This window comes from Cricetulus griseus (genome assembly GCF_003668045.3).
Source record: "Cricetulus griseus strain 17A/GY chromosome 1 unlocalized genomic scaffold, alternate assembly CriGri-PICRH-1.0 chr1_0, whole genome shotgun sequence".
In the NCBI taxonomy this organism is placed as follows: Eukaryota; Metazoa; Chordata; class Mammalia; order Rodentia; family Cricetidae; genus Cricetulus; species Cricetulus griseus.
In genome coordinates this window covers 208,303,903-208,322,269 of record NW_023276806.1, presented here as the reverse complement: position 1 = coordinate 208,322,269, position 18,367 = coordinate 208,303,903, and the positions used below count along the sequence as shown (strand labels likewise).

At 36.8% G+C, this 18,367-nt stretch overlaps 1 protein-coding gene across 1 annotated transcript in view; it reads left to right on the top strand.

Moving 5' to 3' along the window:
* The window catches only part of Cftr (CF transmembrane conductance regulator), a 140,163-nt gene that overhangs the window by 103,978 nt on the left and 17,818 nt on the right, over positions 1 to 18,367 (top strand). Inside the window, exons 22-23 of the mRNA XM_035451397.1 lie at positions 31 to 131; positions 11,310 to 11,561. Of these exons, the coding sequence (XP_035307288.1) occupies positions 31 to 131; positions 11,310 to 11,561 (353 nt within the window). The remainder of the gene's footprint in view (positions 1 to 30; positions 132 to 11,309; positions 11,562 to 18,367) is intronic.

Genomic DNA, 18,367 nt, shown 5'->3' with positions numbered 1-18,367 from the left:
CATTTGCTTAAACCCTTTTTCCATGTCTAGGTGAAGGAGAAGGATCAACTGGCATTATTCTAACTTTAGCTATGAATATCATGAGTACTTTGCAATGGGCTGTAAACACAAGCATTGATGTGGATAGCTTGGTAAGTTACTATTTTTAATTTTATGGAAAGTTGAAGATAAAACAGAAATAGGTAATCATACACATACACAAACACACCTATATGTTAACCAGTTTAAGAAATAAAATGTTGTTCAGGTAAATTTTTTATCATTTTTTTATTTTAATGAGAAACAAGATTGTTTTACATGAGTTCAGGTAGATTTAAAGACGTTTTGTATCATGCATTAAACCCTGACATGATTTATCTTTCATCCTCATGGATTGTCACTGTGAACGTTCTTGTACAAGTCTCCTTGCTCAGGAGTTTTCAGAAGCAAATCCTAGGACTGGGAGGAACTGCTGGGAATAGAATTTCCCAAGCTTAACTTCACTAGCTGATGCCAGATTACTCTGGGTTCTGTTGTGCTAGTATATACTGGCACTAATAGAGTATGTGAAGGTTTCCAGCAGCATTCTTAGTCAGGTTTATTTTTTTATTTTTTTTATTTTGCCAATCTGAGGAGTGTGAAGTAACTACTAAAATGTCAGAATATCTCAATGCCTATTTCTTTTTGACCATTTGTTTTTTGTTTGTCTTTTCTTTCTATTAAGTGATTGTTTATGTCGTTTGCTTACTTTTCAACTAGATAGGGTTGTGTTGCGGTTTGTTTGTTTTTTCTCAATTGATTTGTAGGTGTTTATGGATCCTGGATCAGTTGTCTGTTCTATATACGTAAATGGCCCTTGAACCAGTGGCTTTACTCATAGTATCTCTCCTTGAATTTGATAGAGATTAGTTTATTTGTCTTTTCCTTCTGGCTTATGCATTTTTTCCTGTTTAAGAAATTCTTCTGTGTTAAGGTTTTACATTCAGAGCCTGACACTTTCCATAATGTTACTGTCTTATTTTTAATATGTCTGGTTTTAGTAATTGTTCCCTCCTCAGCATTTATCATTGTTCCTCTCCTTTTCACTTGACTGATGCTGTCCTGCATTTGTGTACTTGTATGTTCAGAGATTGTTTTTTGGCTTAATTGTGCCTTCTACCATGGGTTGAGAACATGAAGTGATATTTATGTGCTAAAGTGGTGTCAAGGACTCTTAACCCTATAATGGCCAGGGTGAGAAATGAAAGAAAACTACACATACTTACATTTATATTTTAATGAAATAAATATTTTCAGATATATTTAGAGTTAGTCCAAGAACTTCACCACTGATTTCTTTTAAAAAGTTTTATTATATTTATTGATGTGGGTGAGGGCTGTCCATACCACAACATGAGTGTGGAGGTCAAAGGGCAGCTTGTCAGGTCAGTTCCTTCTTTTCACCATGAGTCCTATGGACCTAGCTCAGATCATCAGATTTAGCAACAACTCCCTTTACCTGCTGAGCCATCTTTGCTGACCCTTGATTGAATCTTAGGCTTTTGAACTAGAGGCATTCATCCATTACTTCATTCCTGGAGGCTCTAGAATCCCCAGTTAAAAATCATCATGCAACTTCTTTTCCTTATGTTTTCAGACACACATTCATGTAGTTGCAAACTTTCTATAATCTAGTTTTTCTTAAAACAAAAATCATAACTATATCTCAGGGGCAAAACATAAAATCTTTTAAATATTCTTCTTGTCCATGTGTCTTCGTAGTTTGCTAAAGTATCTTAATAATTCCCTTAATGTAGTTTACTTGGTTTTAAGTTAGACAGATTCCTGGTCTCTCCTCCACACTTGTCCTTGGTTGCATTTGTTTTTGAGAGCTCTAATAAAGACATAGTATCTGTGGAAAGTAAGTTGAAGAATATTATAGAAATGCTGTTTCCATTTATTTCCTTAAATTCTTACAGCTGTGACTTTATAATTCAAAACCCTTGTGTACATTACCTATTTCTTTTTAAAAAAATCTCTTTACCTTGTACATTCACAATTCTCTTTGCAACATTAATTTTTTGGCTTAATAACAAAGCCAAACATTTGACATTGTGACACAATGTTGTCATCTACAGAGTTCACATTCAAGAACTGTACAACTGAGGTACAAAACCAAATCACACAATACAACATGGAGTTTTTAGAAAGTTTACGATTTTGTGTTGGGTTTCATTTATAGCTCTATTTGACCACATGTAGCTGAATGTGGCCTGTGAACTGCAGTTTACACACCCCTGTTAGAATAGCATATACATAGGATATCAAAACCTTTGCTCAATAAATTTCTACTCCATGTGTCTAGTTTCCATGAGAGACACTTTAAAGTATTTTATTTCTCCAGATTTTTCCATGGGTGTGTTGGGCTTTATATCCTATTCTTTGACATTGTATCTATCATGGTGTGTGAAAGGACCTTTACAAGAACCTATTGTGTCTATGCTATGGTCTATGAAAATTCAATATTTGCATTTGATTTCATTTTAAAAGTTATAATCTTTTGTTTGACAACAAAGAGCATGTGTATGTTTTTATTTTTTCTGCCAAGCACTGCCGGTGGGCCTTCCTGGGTGTTTGTGATCCCTGTCTGCTATTAACTCCCATCATGCTACTCCCCCTACAGTGCTGCTAAAACTACCTAGTAGTGCCTTTGTTTTCACCTCTTCCTTTGTGAGTCAGAGGGGAGAGAGACTGAACAATGCCTCCAAATTTTATGTCCACCTGATCTAACTATCAAGGGTTTTACAACCTTAAGCAAAAATTCAGTGTGATGTCATTGCTACAATGACCTTGCTACATATCTCACAGAAATAATTGCATCACTGTTATCTACTAGCTTTCTTAATACATCACACTGCTAGATCATCTTCCAGTGCACATAACATCTCAGAGCTTGAGTTCTTACATACCCTCTAAGTATATGTACCCTTCCCCCACTATGTCCTTGCTCCTACATACAGGCCAATACTGTTAGTTCCCTGCCCTTTGTGAGCCTTGTCTTATCAGTGAATACTCTCTTTTGGTCTCCAGTTCCTACCCTACCTCTTTGACCTGTTTATAGAGAAACTTAACCGAGATTGCTTCTCTCTGTTATATCTTCCATTCTTCACAGTTTATTTCATTTTCATCACCCACTTAAGTCACAATAAACATCATGTCCTGCACAACATCATATCTTCATCTCTTGCAGTTGTTGAGGAGTATTTTCCATGGATGAATCCTTATACTTCGTTTTCCTGTTGTCTCCTGGACTGTCATCTCTTGAGCTTTTTAAACATCACTTGCATTATAGCTATCTTCTATCTGAATTCTCTCTAGCTATTGGTAGCTAACCTCATAATTCAAAAGCTGTCTCTTTATTATTGATTCATATGTTTAGTGTGTACCTCTCTCTCATTATCTAAGCATATCCAGCTACCATCTTGACACCTCCATGCATCCATAAAACATGCAGTTAGATTATTTTCTAGTAGATTTGGCATGCTAGGATAGGAGTTCCTGTACATCTCCCCCAAATATACACAGGATCTTAAGGGACCGTTAAAAGAAGACAAAGGTTCTGTCTGCTCTCTTTGTGAAGGCTAAATAAATAAACAAGAGCCAGCAGGGGTGTAAAAGGTAATGTTGTAAACGTAGCACTATTACATGATCTGGTGACTAAGGGGTGCTCACACATAATTTCTTTATTTGGTAACTCATATCTTTCCAGAACTGTTTACCACAGAGGAAACATAAAGTGAATAATCTTAATATGTGCATGCTACTGTCTTAGTTTTCCAAGAAAACCAGCAGATAAGCATCCCTGTTTCCACTAGATGATTATCCTGTTGAACTGAACTGTATGTCCCTGATAAAAGGAAGGAAGCCACCAGGTTAAGGACAATGAACTTACAAGGCTTCCATTTAGATCCCCATTAATGGAGTTTCAGAAAGTTCTTGCATGGTTGGTGCAATTTGAGAAGCGTTTTCTGTCAATACAAACTCCCTCTGTTTCTCCTTTGTGCTTTCATCACCTGTGTTTGTTTTGTGTTCCACTGAGGATCATGTGACTAATTGTAGAATGAGCAATGGGAAATGTGGTGGGAGGAGAAAAAGGGAAATTTTCTTTTCTTTATGGCTGCTGTTACAGAATGCTCTTGTATTGAAAGCATCTTCTCTTATAAGGATCTGACAGAAGAATTGATTTATCCTCTTGTCTTTTGCCTCCTTTTAATGGGAGCTTGATTGTGGTTTGTTGCTGATCTTTCAAGTCTTTGTGATGTATTTTTCAAGGCATATACCCATCCACCTACAGAGAGCCTTGTATTTCATTCTGTCGAGTGTCTTTAGGCAAGTAATCTCCCCATCTCCAGAGCCTTATTTTCTTCTTTTGTGAGATGAAATGTTTTGGTTAGTAAATTTTTCAGGTTGCTGGCAATTCTGATGTTCTCTCTCTTCTTAACCATTTCACATAAAAATGTCAACTCCTAAGGTGTATGTAGGCATTATTCCAAATCTGACAAAAACCACACACCATACCCATCCTAAATGCTGAAATCCATTGATTGTTACTCTGTAGTTACTACAGCTGATCTAAAACCTACAGCAAGCCAATGAAGAAAAACTAAATGATAGTATGATATTCTTGAGCCTTGAATTAGTACAAGAGTCTTATGAACTCCATCATGGAGTGTACAAAAATATGTGATAGGCTTGAAAAGTGATTAGGGCTTTGTACCTGTCACTTTAACTTCCTGGTTTAGACTTTCTCATTTGTACAGTGAAAGAATGGATTAGATCATGGGCTCTCAATCTGGCTGAACATGAATAAATGCCAGAATAAAGCTTCTTGAGGCTCACAAAGGGCAGTGAACTTAGTTCTTCTGCTGGGGACAAGGTGACAGGACTTGTCTGTGTTTTGAAATGTGTCCAGGTGATAATAATGTGTGTCTAGGCTTTTGAATCACTGGATTAAGTGATCTGGCAGGATCATTTTTGCTTTGATTTTCTGTGAGTCATGTCACAATGATCAGCAAACTTTTTCTACTAAGGGTGAAATAGGAAATGGTTTCAGCTTTGTAAGCTTATGGGCCCATGACAACAACTCTCCCCAACCTTTGTAGGACAAAGCAGCCATAGCCATTTTATGGGTGTTTTGTTTCATCTTTGGTAATTTTGTGTTATTATTTTGGATTTTCAAGTGTTTTTTTGTTTGAGAAACAGAAGAGAGAGAGAATATGAAGTTGGGTAGGTAGGAAGAAAATCTGATAGGAGCTTTGGGATAGGATAGAATATGGTCAAAATATATTGTATGAAAGTATATAAATATTTTAATAAAAATAAATCTAAAACAAGAAACTAAAATATCTTATCAAAATTTCAGTCTTTTTCCTAAGCATTTAGACTTTTGAATATTGTAACTTCTCCAACATCTTCTGTCTGTCAGCATTATCCTTTGTATATAGTGCAGATATTTATGTAAACATCATTGGCAGGACAAAATGATTTGCTGGTGGTTCTTCAATCTACTAGTAATTATACCGTTAGGCCTAGGGTAAGCAGAAATATGGTCATTATGTCATATTCTATTCTGTGTGATTATATATTGTCTTGGCCAACTACTCCTGTGCATGAGGCCTGCTTTGGAGTCTGGTAGATTTGAAGAAAACTGATTTTTCCCTTTCCTAGTAGGTATCACTTGCAAATAGTTTCTTGGTTGGGGGTGAGACATTGTGCCCACTTCTCCTTCCCAGTGCTGCCTTTTTTGTCAGGTTTGAACTTGTACAGGTCCTGTGCATGCACTCGGAGTCTATGTGAATTTAAATGTGTGTCAGCTTGTTTTTGTCTGGATGACACTATTTCTTTGGAGTCATCTGCCGCCTCTGGCTCTTACATCTTGCCACCTCCCCTTCCCCTAGATCTCTCAGCTTTAAGGGAAGGGTTCTCTCCTTCTCTGCACATTGTTCAGTTGTGGATCTTTTTGTTAATTTAGTATCTACTGCAAGAAAAAGGTTTCTCTAATGAGGGCTAAGTGAGGCACTAGTCTATAGGTACAGCAGCAATATGTCATTAAGATTCATTTTATTGCTATATTTTTGGATGAATAATAGCAGTAGGCTTTACCCTTTGGCCCATGAACTATGTAGTCTCAGGTTCTTGCCCACTTTAGCAATGTCAGGTATGGATTTTATATCATGGAATGGGCCTTCACTCCAATCAAATAGTGGTTGGTTAGTCCATAACACTTGTGCCACTATTATACCAGTATATCTGACTGGGACAGAATTTTATCTGTTGTAGTTACAGAATTTTTAGCTGGATGAAATTGGTGACTTTTATTTTTTTATGTGTATGGATGTTTTATCTTCATCTATTCACCACTTGCATACCTAGTGTCTATGGAGACCAGTAGAGGGTGTTAGATCCCCTGGATCTTGGATTACAGACAATTGTTAGCTGCTTTGTAGCTGTTGGGAATCAAAACCAAGGTACTCTGGAAGAACAGCTAGTGCTCTTTATCAGTGAGGCATCACTCCATCCTCATCAAGATCTTTCTAAATAGAATCATGACATTTTTGTTTAGTATTGATGAACTTTTCAAGCATGGCTTCAGAGTGTTTGGTCACTGAAACATAACTTTGTTGTCCTGGCTTCTAAACAACCAAAGTAAATATGACAATATTTCTATGAAGCATTTCTGGATTCCCGAAAAGGCGGCGATGACCTCTATAATTAGGAACAAAGGATGAACACAAAAATTTAGAGTCATTTTCATCTTTACTAAAATGCTTCCCTTTTAAAGTAACATTGAGAGGAAGCTATTGAACTACTTTTTGTTACTGCCATCATCATTATTATCCTGATGCTTAGATTAGTACCTTTAGACATTAATATAAAGATAATGACATTCAGTTTTATGGATCAACTCCTCCTCAAGGTATTCAGTGGAAAGTTTTGGCTTTTAATGAATTAAGTAATGTACTAACAGTTAGAAGCACATCTATCTCAAGCAAAATTCTCACTTTATCTTGGTTGTATTACAGTTTTATAGAATCATACAGAATCTATGTTATATTAAGTTTGCCTCTCTATAATGAAGAATAGATTCAGTGGTATAGCACCTGGCTCTTATGTTGTCTTTTACCTTCGAAGTAGGGGAAAAAGATGTTAATCCCTGTCTAACCTCGTTGTAATTTAACTGTTGCCACAGAGAGACCTTTCCTGCCCATGAAGCTGACTTAATTTGTGCTTCCCTCATAACTCTTCTATGCATAGGAAACAGCCCCTTGAGATGGGGAGTATGTCAGAGTACAGCTGTTACAATTGCCAACTCTGAGCTACCTTCCAGCACTATGACACCATGGTTCTTATGTATCACATGGAAATGTATAATAGACATTCTTTTTAAAAAGAATTAAGCAAATCGTTAAAGTTCTGATAAAAGAAATATGTGAAACTGGAACTAGTCTGTTATGTTGTAACTTCTGTTGAATCCAATCAGTAATGTACATCCCCAGAATGAGAGGCTGAGCTATAGACCCCCAGACTTTAAGACATACCTTGACATCCTTGCAGCACTACCATTATTACTGCACAGGAGAGAAAACAGTGGCTTCATTCATTAGGAACCAAAATTTAAATGACTTCCTGGCAGTAATCACTACATGGTTTGAATATTCTGAGTACAACAAAAAATACTAGGAACAATTACTGTAACAGGTAGAATGGATTAGTCACAAAACCAGTAGACGTAAGCTTCAAGTCTCCTCACTTGCATCAACCCTTTGAGAGGCTCTGGAGTTAGTCAGATTTCTGTCACTGACCAAACACCTGATACAAACAGCATGGAAAGATGAAGCATTTGTTTTGGCTCACAGTCTCGGAGGTTTCAGAACATGATTACTTACCTCTACTGTAGGTCTTTGGTGAGGCAGAGAGTATCATGGCAACAGGAAGATCTTGCAGAGAATGCTACTTACCTCATGGAAGCCAGGAAGTTGTGAGAAGGAGTAAAGATGAGAGATATCCCCTCTAGGACAAACCCACAGGGTACCACCTCTCCTGATTATGCTTTACCTCCCAGTGTTTCTACTATGTCCCAAAAACTCCAGCATCTTGGGGCCAAGAATTTGCCTTTGAGGGACATTTACAATCCCTTTCATAACTACTAGGTTTAGGGAAAAGGTGGTTTCAAGAGAGGCATAAGTTGGATCTTCCTTCAGATAGTGAGAGGGTCATTAGCATGACTAGAATGGCAGGAGCTACCTCTAGTTTTCTCAGTTTAGGACTTTTCTACCTGGAAGTCCCATTCCCAGGAAGGATGGGCCCCTTACTTTACAGTTTGACATTAACAGCTATATATTTAATTTGATAGGTATAATTTGAATTTTTTCTTAAGAAGGCTCTACCAAATTGCTCAAGCTTTCAGCAAACTTATGATCCATTTTTTATAGAAGATATTAATCTTTGACAATGAAATCAACCATACAATGAAAATGGCTTCAGCTCTGCTGTAAAGTTTTACTATTTGAACATGATTTTTTTTTTTTTTTTTGGCTGAGTGAAAGGAAAAATTCTGGTTAATTCAAAGAATTAACCTAGCCAGGTTCCAAGTAGAGTTGATCTCCTTCTGGGATATCTGTCTCTGATTCACCAGTGTTCCTGTCTTGTCTAGAAGAATTGTCTGGGAGACTTTGTCCTGTTCTGTCATTTCTATTTTGCTAACTTTTTCTTGGTTTCTTCCATGTGCCTGAGGATACAGAATGCTGCCCTTATTCATGGGCAACTTCTTTTTGCTTCATATTGTAGGTTGTATGATGGCTTCATACCAGCCATCCTAAGTTCATCTCTGGCCACATTTTTTTGCAAAAACACTGTTTTCAGTGGTTTAGGCTAGTGATTTTCATTTTAAGTAATGCTTTCTTGCCTGGGCTGACACCAGAGCATGAGCTCAAATGATCAGTTTCTTGGAAGCCATGAATACCTACAGTTATATGCCTTACTTGGGCCTTGGCCTTTGAAGTCTTAAAAGCAAATGTTCATATGACTGAAAATGTCAAACTGTCATTATGTTTGTCAAAATGTCTTGACTATAAAAAGCCAGTCTTTGAATAATGAAGGACCATCATTGAATTCTCTGCTCTGGTTCTAATGTGACTTCTCCTTCTAGAGGTAGTCAACATTCTGACTTCAAGGAATTGGTTAGTGACTAACCTATTCCATTATGACATTTCAGTAGTTATAAAACAGACAGTGCCAAAAGTGCCTGCACTTGCTAATTTATCTGACTTTGGGAAAGTGTTCTAAGATACTGAACTACACTTTCCTTCATATTATCTAGAGTTCTCACTGTTAACAAATAAAATGTTTTGGTTAGGGAACAGTCAGACTTGTGGGTAATTTTAAGTATCTAGAGTGTAAGTAACAAGCTGCAAACTTTCACTTTTAACACCTGATAAGTATGTCCCATTTTGCACATTTAATGTCAGATGTTCTGGATTTGACCTTAATAGTTTCTGTCACTGATGAAGTAAGTAAGTTACTTTGCTTGCACCTTTCTAAACTACCAAAATTTAGGTATTTATTTGTATGTATTTACTCATCCATATAGTCATTGATCTTTATTCAAATAGTACCTATTATTCAAATATTATCTATTGCATGTCAGTGTGTTTCAGAAGAATAAATAAAAAGTAATCATAATTATTTAGAGCAGTATTTTTTGTTAAAAAACTTAACTTCCCTTAAAGTAGCCAAGTTTATCTATTTCTGTATACACTAATATATACTTTATTGAATATTGTATTGAATAATTTATGTCAGATTGTTGCATTAACTTATCTTGAGAAAATGTGAACAATCATCTTTTTACCCCAGCCAAACACTGAAGACAGATAAAAGTAAGAATTTCATCAAAATCTGACTTGGTGAACAGTGACTTTACTGGGCTTAAAGTAAGCATAGATGACAGGCTACTTATAGGCCATAGGAAAACATAAAACACTTGCATTACCACAAATTTCAGCTCCATCATGGGTGATGACCTCCTCCTCTTAGTTAACTTCCCACTCCCTTTCTTCCTATATACTCTAGGTTCTCCCAAGATCACTTGCATTTGAAAAGGGGATAGGGGTTTTAACTAGGGTTTATATTTCTGTGATGAGATGCCATTACCACAGTAACTCTTATAATTGAACACATTTAATTGGCGCGATTTATAGTTCAGGGGTTTAGACTGTTATCATCATTACAGGACATGGAGGTGTGTGCAAGCACACATGGTGCTAGAGAAAGAGCTGAGAGTCCTACATCTTGATCTGCAGGTAACAAACAGTCAGATGAACTAGGTATAGCTTGAGCATAGGCGACTTCAAACCCCCCCCCCCACAGTAACACACTTCCTCCACTAAGGCCATATTTACTTTAACTTCTTAATGGTGCCATTCACTCCCAAAGGGGAAGCAAGAGAAACTGATGACTGATACAGGTAAGGGTACAGGACTCTCCTCTTCTCCCTTCTAGGGAGTGTCAAAATCTCTTATCACTATTACTATTACCTAGCTGTCAGTGTGTATTATTCTGTTTATTTTACCACATGGCCATCAGACTCAAGGATAGCTCTACTCTAAGGGGATGGAATAATCATGTTGTAGCAGGAAGAAGAAGCCACACTATAACCATAAATGCATATATACTTGAAAATAAAACCTTTATATATAGTCACATTTTGCTAATGATGGAAATTTATTTTTAAGTAAATTATTACCAGTGTAAATTTTTAACTTCCTGTCTATGCAATGACTTAAATTGGGGCATTGTGGATTCATTAAAAATTGACTAAGCATCAAGAGTCTACTCATAACTAAATCAACATTCAGAATAGTAGGTAGAGAAAGATAGAACTCTTAGCAGTGGCTTAAAAGTGTGTTGTATTTCATTACAACATACTGATTGTGCATTACAACATACTGTTGTGCAGTACTATCATAATGGGGGAAATATTTCTCCTTAACATCATCTATGCCCTTGAATATTTTTGTTATTTGTGTGTAGACTCTGTAACTGAGATTTAAGCAATCACAAAAATAAACTGGTCTCTACAAAACCCCATTATATAATTCTTAGTTGATTCTATGGTTAAGGATTTAATTATATCTAATTATTTCCTGTTACTTCACTGAAACCTCTGACAAATAACCAAGTGACGGGTAGCTTGGGTAATAATTTACAAGGTATTTTTTAGACAATATCAAATTAATTATGGCACTGTCTACAGTTCTCCAACAAACAGAAATATGTTTTTTTCATTTCAGATGCGATCTGTAAGCAGAGTCTTTAAGTTTATTGATTTACCACAAGAAGAAAGTGAGTGTTCCAAGATAATGAAAGGACTGCATCCCGAAGAACCGTCTCAAGTTTTAGTTATTGAGAATGAACATGTGAAGAAAACTGATACCTGGCCCTCTAGGGGTGAAATGGTTGTCAAAGACCTCACTGTGACATATGAGAATGACACGAATGCCATGTTAGAGAACATTTCTTTTTCAATAAGTCCTGGCCAGAGGGTAAGATTTCAACATTACTTGCTTTGTTAGTGAGTTTCAATATGTTCAGTGAGTCCCAACAACCATTGCAATGTTAGTAAAGCCCATTAGTAACATAATTATAAAATCATTGTTCTATATACATAGTTAAAGGTGTTACTGTGGGAAGTCATTATGTTCCATATGAAATTTAAGTTGCAGAGTTCTAAATCTTTACAATAGGTTTATTACAAATGTGACTATACTGCTCTTGTAAAATATGTAATTAACTGCATATTTTTCTAACTGTAGATGGCATTAAACATGTAACATGTGCCAAAAACACACCCATCACTATAACAGTAGCAACAAATCGGTTAATCAGCACAGTGTAACTTTATCCATGCCTTAATTAATTTGTATGAAACTTTAAAGTTGGCTTTCTATGGACAGTGTGTAGGATGTTTGAGTTCTTTCTATGGACAGTGTGTAGGATGTCTGAGTTCTTTGGGCCACCCTGCCAACCTCTGTCTTTCATCAAGTGGTGCATTTAGACCTTGCACATCTAGAGTGGCAAGAACATGTGCAGTTGTTCTTAAACTTCTTGCTTTTTGTTCCCTACTCTTGTTCTTTATTCCTATTTTTATTTTCAGTCCTTTTCTATCTGTTGTTCTTAGTCTTTTATGATTCCAAGTCTTTCTCTTTTCTTATCATAGTAATTCTACTTTTGTGAATTTTTAGTTTTCTCTAGAGTTGACAATATATATTTACAACGAATACAGGTCCATTTGAAAGTAAAACTGTTAGAACGTAAATGGCATCAGAACCTTATTGTCCCAGTGTCTCCCTCCTGTGTTTTGCATATTGCCTATGCTTCCTTTCTTGTATTTACACATCCCAGCTGAGCAAATAGGTGTTAAAATGTTTTTAAGGAAACTTCTCTTAGACCCATTAAGAGTAAGAAAACTAAGATTTCTCATTTCATTGCCACTTCATTTACTTTCTAAAGTGCTTCCTTTCATCATTTAGGTCCATGTTTGCAATTTCTTATAGATCTGAGTTGCATCTTCCAAAACAAGTCTGTTGGCTACACATCATTGCCTGTATGTTTGTTTGGTAGCTTCTAACTTGTCCTTACTTTTAAAAGACAGCTTCACAAGCTACACAATCCTAAGTCACCAGGCTTTGCATGTCCTCTTAGATTCCTTTCATTTGCTGATTTTATGGCATCCATAAAGTTCTAAGTAATTCTTATCTGAATTTTTTATAATAATGTATTTTTTTCCTCTGGGCTTTCTTCACTGTGTTTACCTGATAATTTTTGTAGCTTCAAAATGATTGCTGAGGTATGGTTCTTTGGCTTAAAGCAATATTCTTCATGTTTTTCTCTGTATCTGTATTGAGTAGATGATACCAATTTTGAGGGGGATCCTTGGTAAATATTGTCTGAACTATTCTCCTCTCTCCTTTATTTCAAGCCTTTATTCCCTTCTGTCCTCCACTCTTCTTTCTTTCTTTTTTGGTATTTACATTATGTACACATTACATTTTTCATAGTTGTGGCATGTTTCTTGGTTGTCCAGTCATTTTTTTCCTGAGACATTTTTGACGTTGGCTGTTTTTAATGACATAACCTCAAGGTCAAACATATCTAAGCTACTGATGACCTCATCAAGGCATTCTTTATTTTTGTTGGAGTACATTTTTTTTTGGCTATGGTTTTAGAATTCTTTTTGATTCTGTCTTTAGAATGACCCCTTTCTGTTTACTAATGATCCATCTGTTTGTATATGCTAACTTTCCTTTATAAACCTTAATCATATTCATCATAGCTATTTAACATTCCCAGTCTATTATATAGTGTCTGTCACATCTGACTTTCTTCTGTCCTAATATTGCTTATTATTTACTTTTTCCCTTTTAGCATGTTCAGTGTTTTTTTTTTTTTTTTTTTTTTTTTTTTTTTTTTTTTTTTTTTGAAAGGTAAGCATGCATGATGTGCTTGGGGAAAAGGACTGTGATAATAGGCTGTTAGTAATAGACTGGATACATGTTGGGTTGCAGATTTCTATAGCCCTGTGACTAAGTCTTAGTAGGTTAGAAAAATTATGCCTTCAGCTGTCAATTTGTAAGTGCCACCAGCTTGTTCATCCCTTTAGATAATACAGAATATTTAGAGTGGGCTGGCACTAAAATATTTCTTAAAGTCAGTTATGCTGGGCTCTGGAAAAAAAATCTCCAGCAAGTTAGATATGATAAAATAGTCTCAGTCAAGAGCAGGTCTTAAATAGAAAACAGTGTTCTGGCCTATCTCAGAATGACTAATCTCTCCTGTGGTTGCTTGAAACCTGAGGGAACTTCCTCTAGTCTTCCCGAGAGGTCACTGGAGGATGCTAGGGATTGTTTCCCTCTCCATAGTCCACAATGAACCGGGGCCAGTTTTCAGTAGACTTCTAATACTGGCTACCTCAAGATTTCTGCTCACTGGTTTCTGCCTGGTAATTTGTGACTGTATCTGCTTGTTTTTTTCTCCAGTTGTAGGGACACAGTCATTTCTTCTGTGGCTTTACCTCTCTGACAGAAAATCTGTTGTTCAGTCTTTTTAATTAAGATGGAATGACTTGCCCAGCAGTGGTGTCGCACACCTTTGATCCCAGACTCTGTAGGCAGAAACAGGTGGATCTCTGTGAGTTCAAGGCTAGCATGGTCTACAAAGTGAGTTTCAGGACAGCGCCAAGGCTGTTACACAGAGAAATCTTGTCTTGAAAATCCAAGAAAGAAAAAAAGGATGTCCAAGCTTCGCATGAATGAATGGTTGATCCTACTAGTAGGTCAGATGTTATCTTAGAACTGGAATTGACTCTTAAAATAGCATTCTGAACGGTTGAATCCAGAAAGTCAGTTCCACAGCCTTGCCTTTAAATTATAATGATGCTTCAAACATAGTTCTCATATGTGAATTGAACTAAGAATTAAATTCAAATATTTTTGATATTGCAAAATATTATGCAAGGTCGGTTTCAAGCAAATTACTTATTAAAATGCAGTTGAAAATTCAGAGCCTAAATATTAATCTTAATTTGTAATTTAGTATTCTTAGCTATATGAAAAAATAAGTATTTTGTATAGAAAAATTACTCAACCTTTGTATTAAAAAACTTTGTTCATGAAAGCTATGTCAGGAGAAAATGTCCTGTTTTATTGGCTCGTAGTCAAACGTATCACAAAATTTATTTTTTGTTGTTTCACTTTCAATACATGAAAAATATAACAGCTACTTCACAATTTTTTCCTTAAAAATCCATTTTGAGGCTTGGTGCATAGCTTAGTTGGTAGACTGCTTACCCTGCAAACTTATGCCCTGGCTTTAATCCCCAACAATACACACAGGGAATCCTTTTTAACTTTGCAATCTCAAACTTTTGCTTAAAAGCATTTGTTTTTTTAATCAAAATTTTGGCAGCCAGATAATTTTCTGAAGTAGATTCTAAATCAATCTCCTCCCCCCCACACACACATCTACAGTGTCTCACATGAGATCTTTATATTCCCACAAAATAAAGATGGGTTTAAATTGGGAATTAGACCTATCCTGATAAATCTGTACTTATAAAATTCTTCAGCTAGCATATTGCAGTGTATTTTACTACTGGATAGTTCCGTAATTATTTAATCACTTAAGGATCTATTCCTTTAGCATTTATTTTGGTTACTTTAGCTGCTATCTCCATTTTCAGTCTATTCAAAATACTGCAGCACCAAAAATGGTTCATTAGAATATCAAATCAAAACACCTAAGTACGTATTTGATTTGTTAAACATATACCTCATTCTGTCTTTATAAAATCTGAAGTGAAGTTGCTGAATCATTTAATAATTTAAGTAGCCCATGTGTATTACTAATACTAAACAGTGTCTCAGTTGTAATCACCTCCTGAATCTGCATTTCATTTGACTGGCTGTCTTGGTTTCTGTGGATCACAAGGAAATAAGATAATTACAGTGCATTTCCCTGGGCTGCCCTTCAAAGCGCAGGTAGGTGCTTTAAAGGGACCGACCACACCATAGCTGATCTGCTCGGGACCCAGTGCAACTCCTACTCTTACTACTTAGCTTGCCACATCATAGTTTGATTTATCTTGATCCAAAATTCCCAGAGATGAAGTGCATTGAAGTTACTAAAAAACATTAATTTGAACTTAGGATATATGTCTTAAGAGGTTCTTTTCAGGAAGTGCTTTTACAAATAAGATAATTATTATGTGACAATTATTCAACAAGACGACTTTGTTAGGGTATAAACCAATTAGGCTCCTTGCTGTTGAAAAACTGGTCAGACATGTAGTCAGCACTTTGATGTGAGGGAACCAGAGCAACAGCTGGAGGGTTTCAGGCTAAAGAAAATATTGATTAATTGCCTCTCGGCCCAGTGTTATACCAATGTAAGAACCGGATTTCTTTCTTCTGGGAGATGGTGCAGCGTGTTATTTACCCTACAAGGGATTTGTTCTTTGAGGTTCTTTCTACCAAGTATTACTTTCATCTGTTGAATTTCACTTTTTCTCCTGTACCTCGCATGCACTGATATATTCTGATTTCTTTTTTTATAGTTTTTACATAATTTTTTATTTTATTAGTTCAAATTAGGAACAAGCTTGCTTCAGATGTCAATCCCTTCTCCCTCTCCCTCTCCCTCCCCTCCCCCCAACATCCCACCTGCCCCTAACCATCCCCCTTCCACTCCCCAGGCAGGGTAAGGCCCTCAAAAGGGACTCCCCAAAGTCTACCACATCATCCTGGGCCAGGCCTAGGCCCTTCCCCACGTGTCCAGGTCTAGAGAGCATCCCTTCACAAGGGATGGGCTCTCAAAATCCCTTCTTTTTTTTTTTTTTTGAGACCTTACATATTTAATACAGTGCGTTACCCCTGTGCAAATGGAAAAAAATTAAGTTCAACATTTCTAGACCAATATGGCTGTTAATTTTTGTACAATACCAACTCTTATTTAATGCTTCACTGCAATGTTGGAAAAATGATGACATATGGTGAATATATACATGCTTAACATGGGCTAGTGAAGAAATGGAAATGTGCACATGGAATTCCTCAGGGTTTTAAAATTAAGATTTAATATAATAATTGAACAAAATTAAATAAGTCTGTTATTTGTTTGAAAGGGCAAATAAATATATATGCTCATTCATTGGCTTCTCTATCTGACTGTCTTTCAGTCAACCCTAGTAAGTATTTATTGAGTACCTTTTGTCTCATCATTCATCCCCTCCATTTTCCCATCCTTTCATCCTCCAATCTGATTATCCCTAAGTCAGTCCAAGTGAGTATTTATTGAGGAGCTTGTGCAAGCCCACGTTATCCCAGATGGAAAAACAGCAAAACTAGGTAAATTATGCAACCTTTGTTGAATTTATTCTTTATATACCGAAGAAATAGAGAAAATAAATAATTACTAACTTCATTTGCATAACATTTGCTTGATCATATTTTCCCAAGAAAAATATTTATGAAAACTACCTCATAGAGTTCTTTTGTTGCTTAGGAAGGCAACTATTCTTTTCTTTTTTTGGTTTTGCGAGAGCCACAGGGTTTCTCTGTGGCTTTAGAGGCTGTCCTGGAACTAGCTCTTGTAGACCAGGCTGGTCTCAAACTCACAGGATCCACCTGCCTTTGCCTCCCAAGTGCTGGGATTAAAGTGTGCCACCAATACCTGGCAGAAAGGCAACTATTGTTGTCATTATTTCTTTACCAGCTTATCACAAAGGCCTACATTATTACTAAGTTACTAATAAATACCCAGTAAGCTACTCTTACTATTTTCACTTATTGTGTCCTATGCAATGATTTGGGTTTATAAGGTATTACTAGCCTGTGATGAAATAAATATAAAATCTGCAAATATTTAGAAATTCATTTTATAATATATTTAAAGTACTAATTTGCAGTGAGTTTATATGAAGAGCACTTTCCTAAATGAAACTTTCTCTCCAAAGAGGTCAGATGATAAGGAATCAAGGAGCAATGTGAACAGGATAAAACACATTTTAAATGCTGTAGATATCTAGCAGTCTTTTCTGTGGCCAATTAATGATCTCAGGGAGCCAAACCTTTTTTTTTTTTAATTTATTTATTTGTTCCAGTTAGGGAACAAGCTTGTTCACATGTAAGTCCCTTCTCCCTCTCCCTCCCCTCATCCCCATCCCTCTTCCCCCACCCCAGCCCACCCCCCACTCCATCCACCCACCACTCCCCAGGCAGGGTAGGGCCCTCAACTGGGGCTCTGCAAAGTCCACCAAATCTTCCTGTGCTGGTCCTGAGCCCTTCCCCATGTGTCCAGGGCCAGAGTATAACCCTTCACGTGGGATGGGCTCTCAAAGTCCCTTCTTGCACCAGGGAAAAGTACTAATCCACCACCAGAGGCTCTCTGGAGTGCAGAGGCCTCCTTATTGACATCCATGTTCAGGGGTCTGGATCAGTCTTGTACTGGCCTCCCCACAGCATCTGTGGTCGATGTGCTCTCCCTTGTTCAGGCCAACTGTTGCTGTTTGTTTCTCCAACATGGTACAGACCCCCTTGTTCTTCATTCCTCCTTCTCTTCAACTAAATTCCAGATTTCAACTCAGTGTATATCTGTGGATGTCTGTCTCTGCTTCCATCAGCCACTGGATGAGGGCTCTAGGATGGCATAAAGAGAAGTCATCAATCTCATTTTAGGGGCAGGGCTTTTAGGTTATCCTCTCCACCATTGCCTGGATTGTCAGATCGATCGTGCCATCCTTGTAGGTCTCTGGAGATTTCCCTGGTTCCAGATCTCTTTTCGGACCTATAGTGGC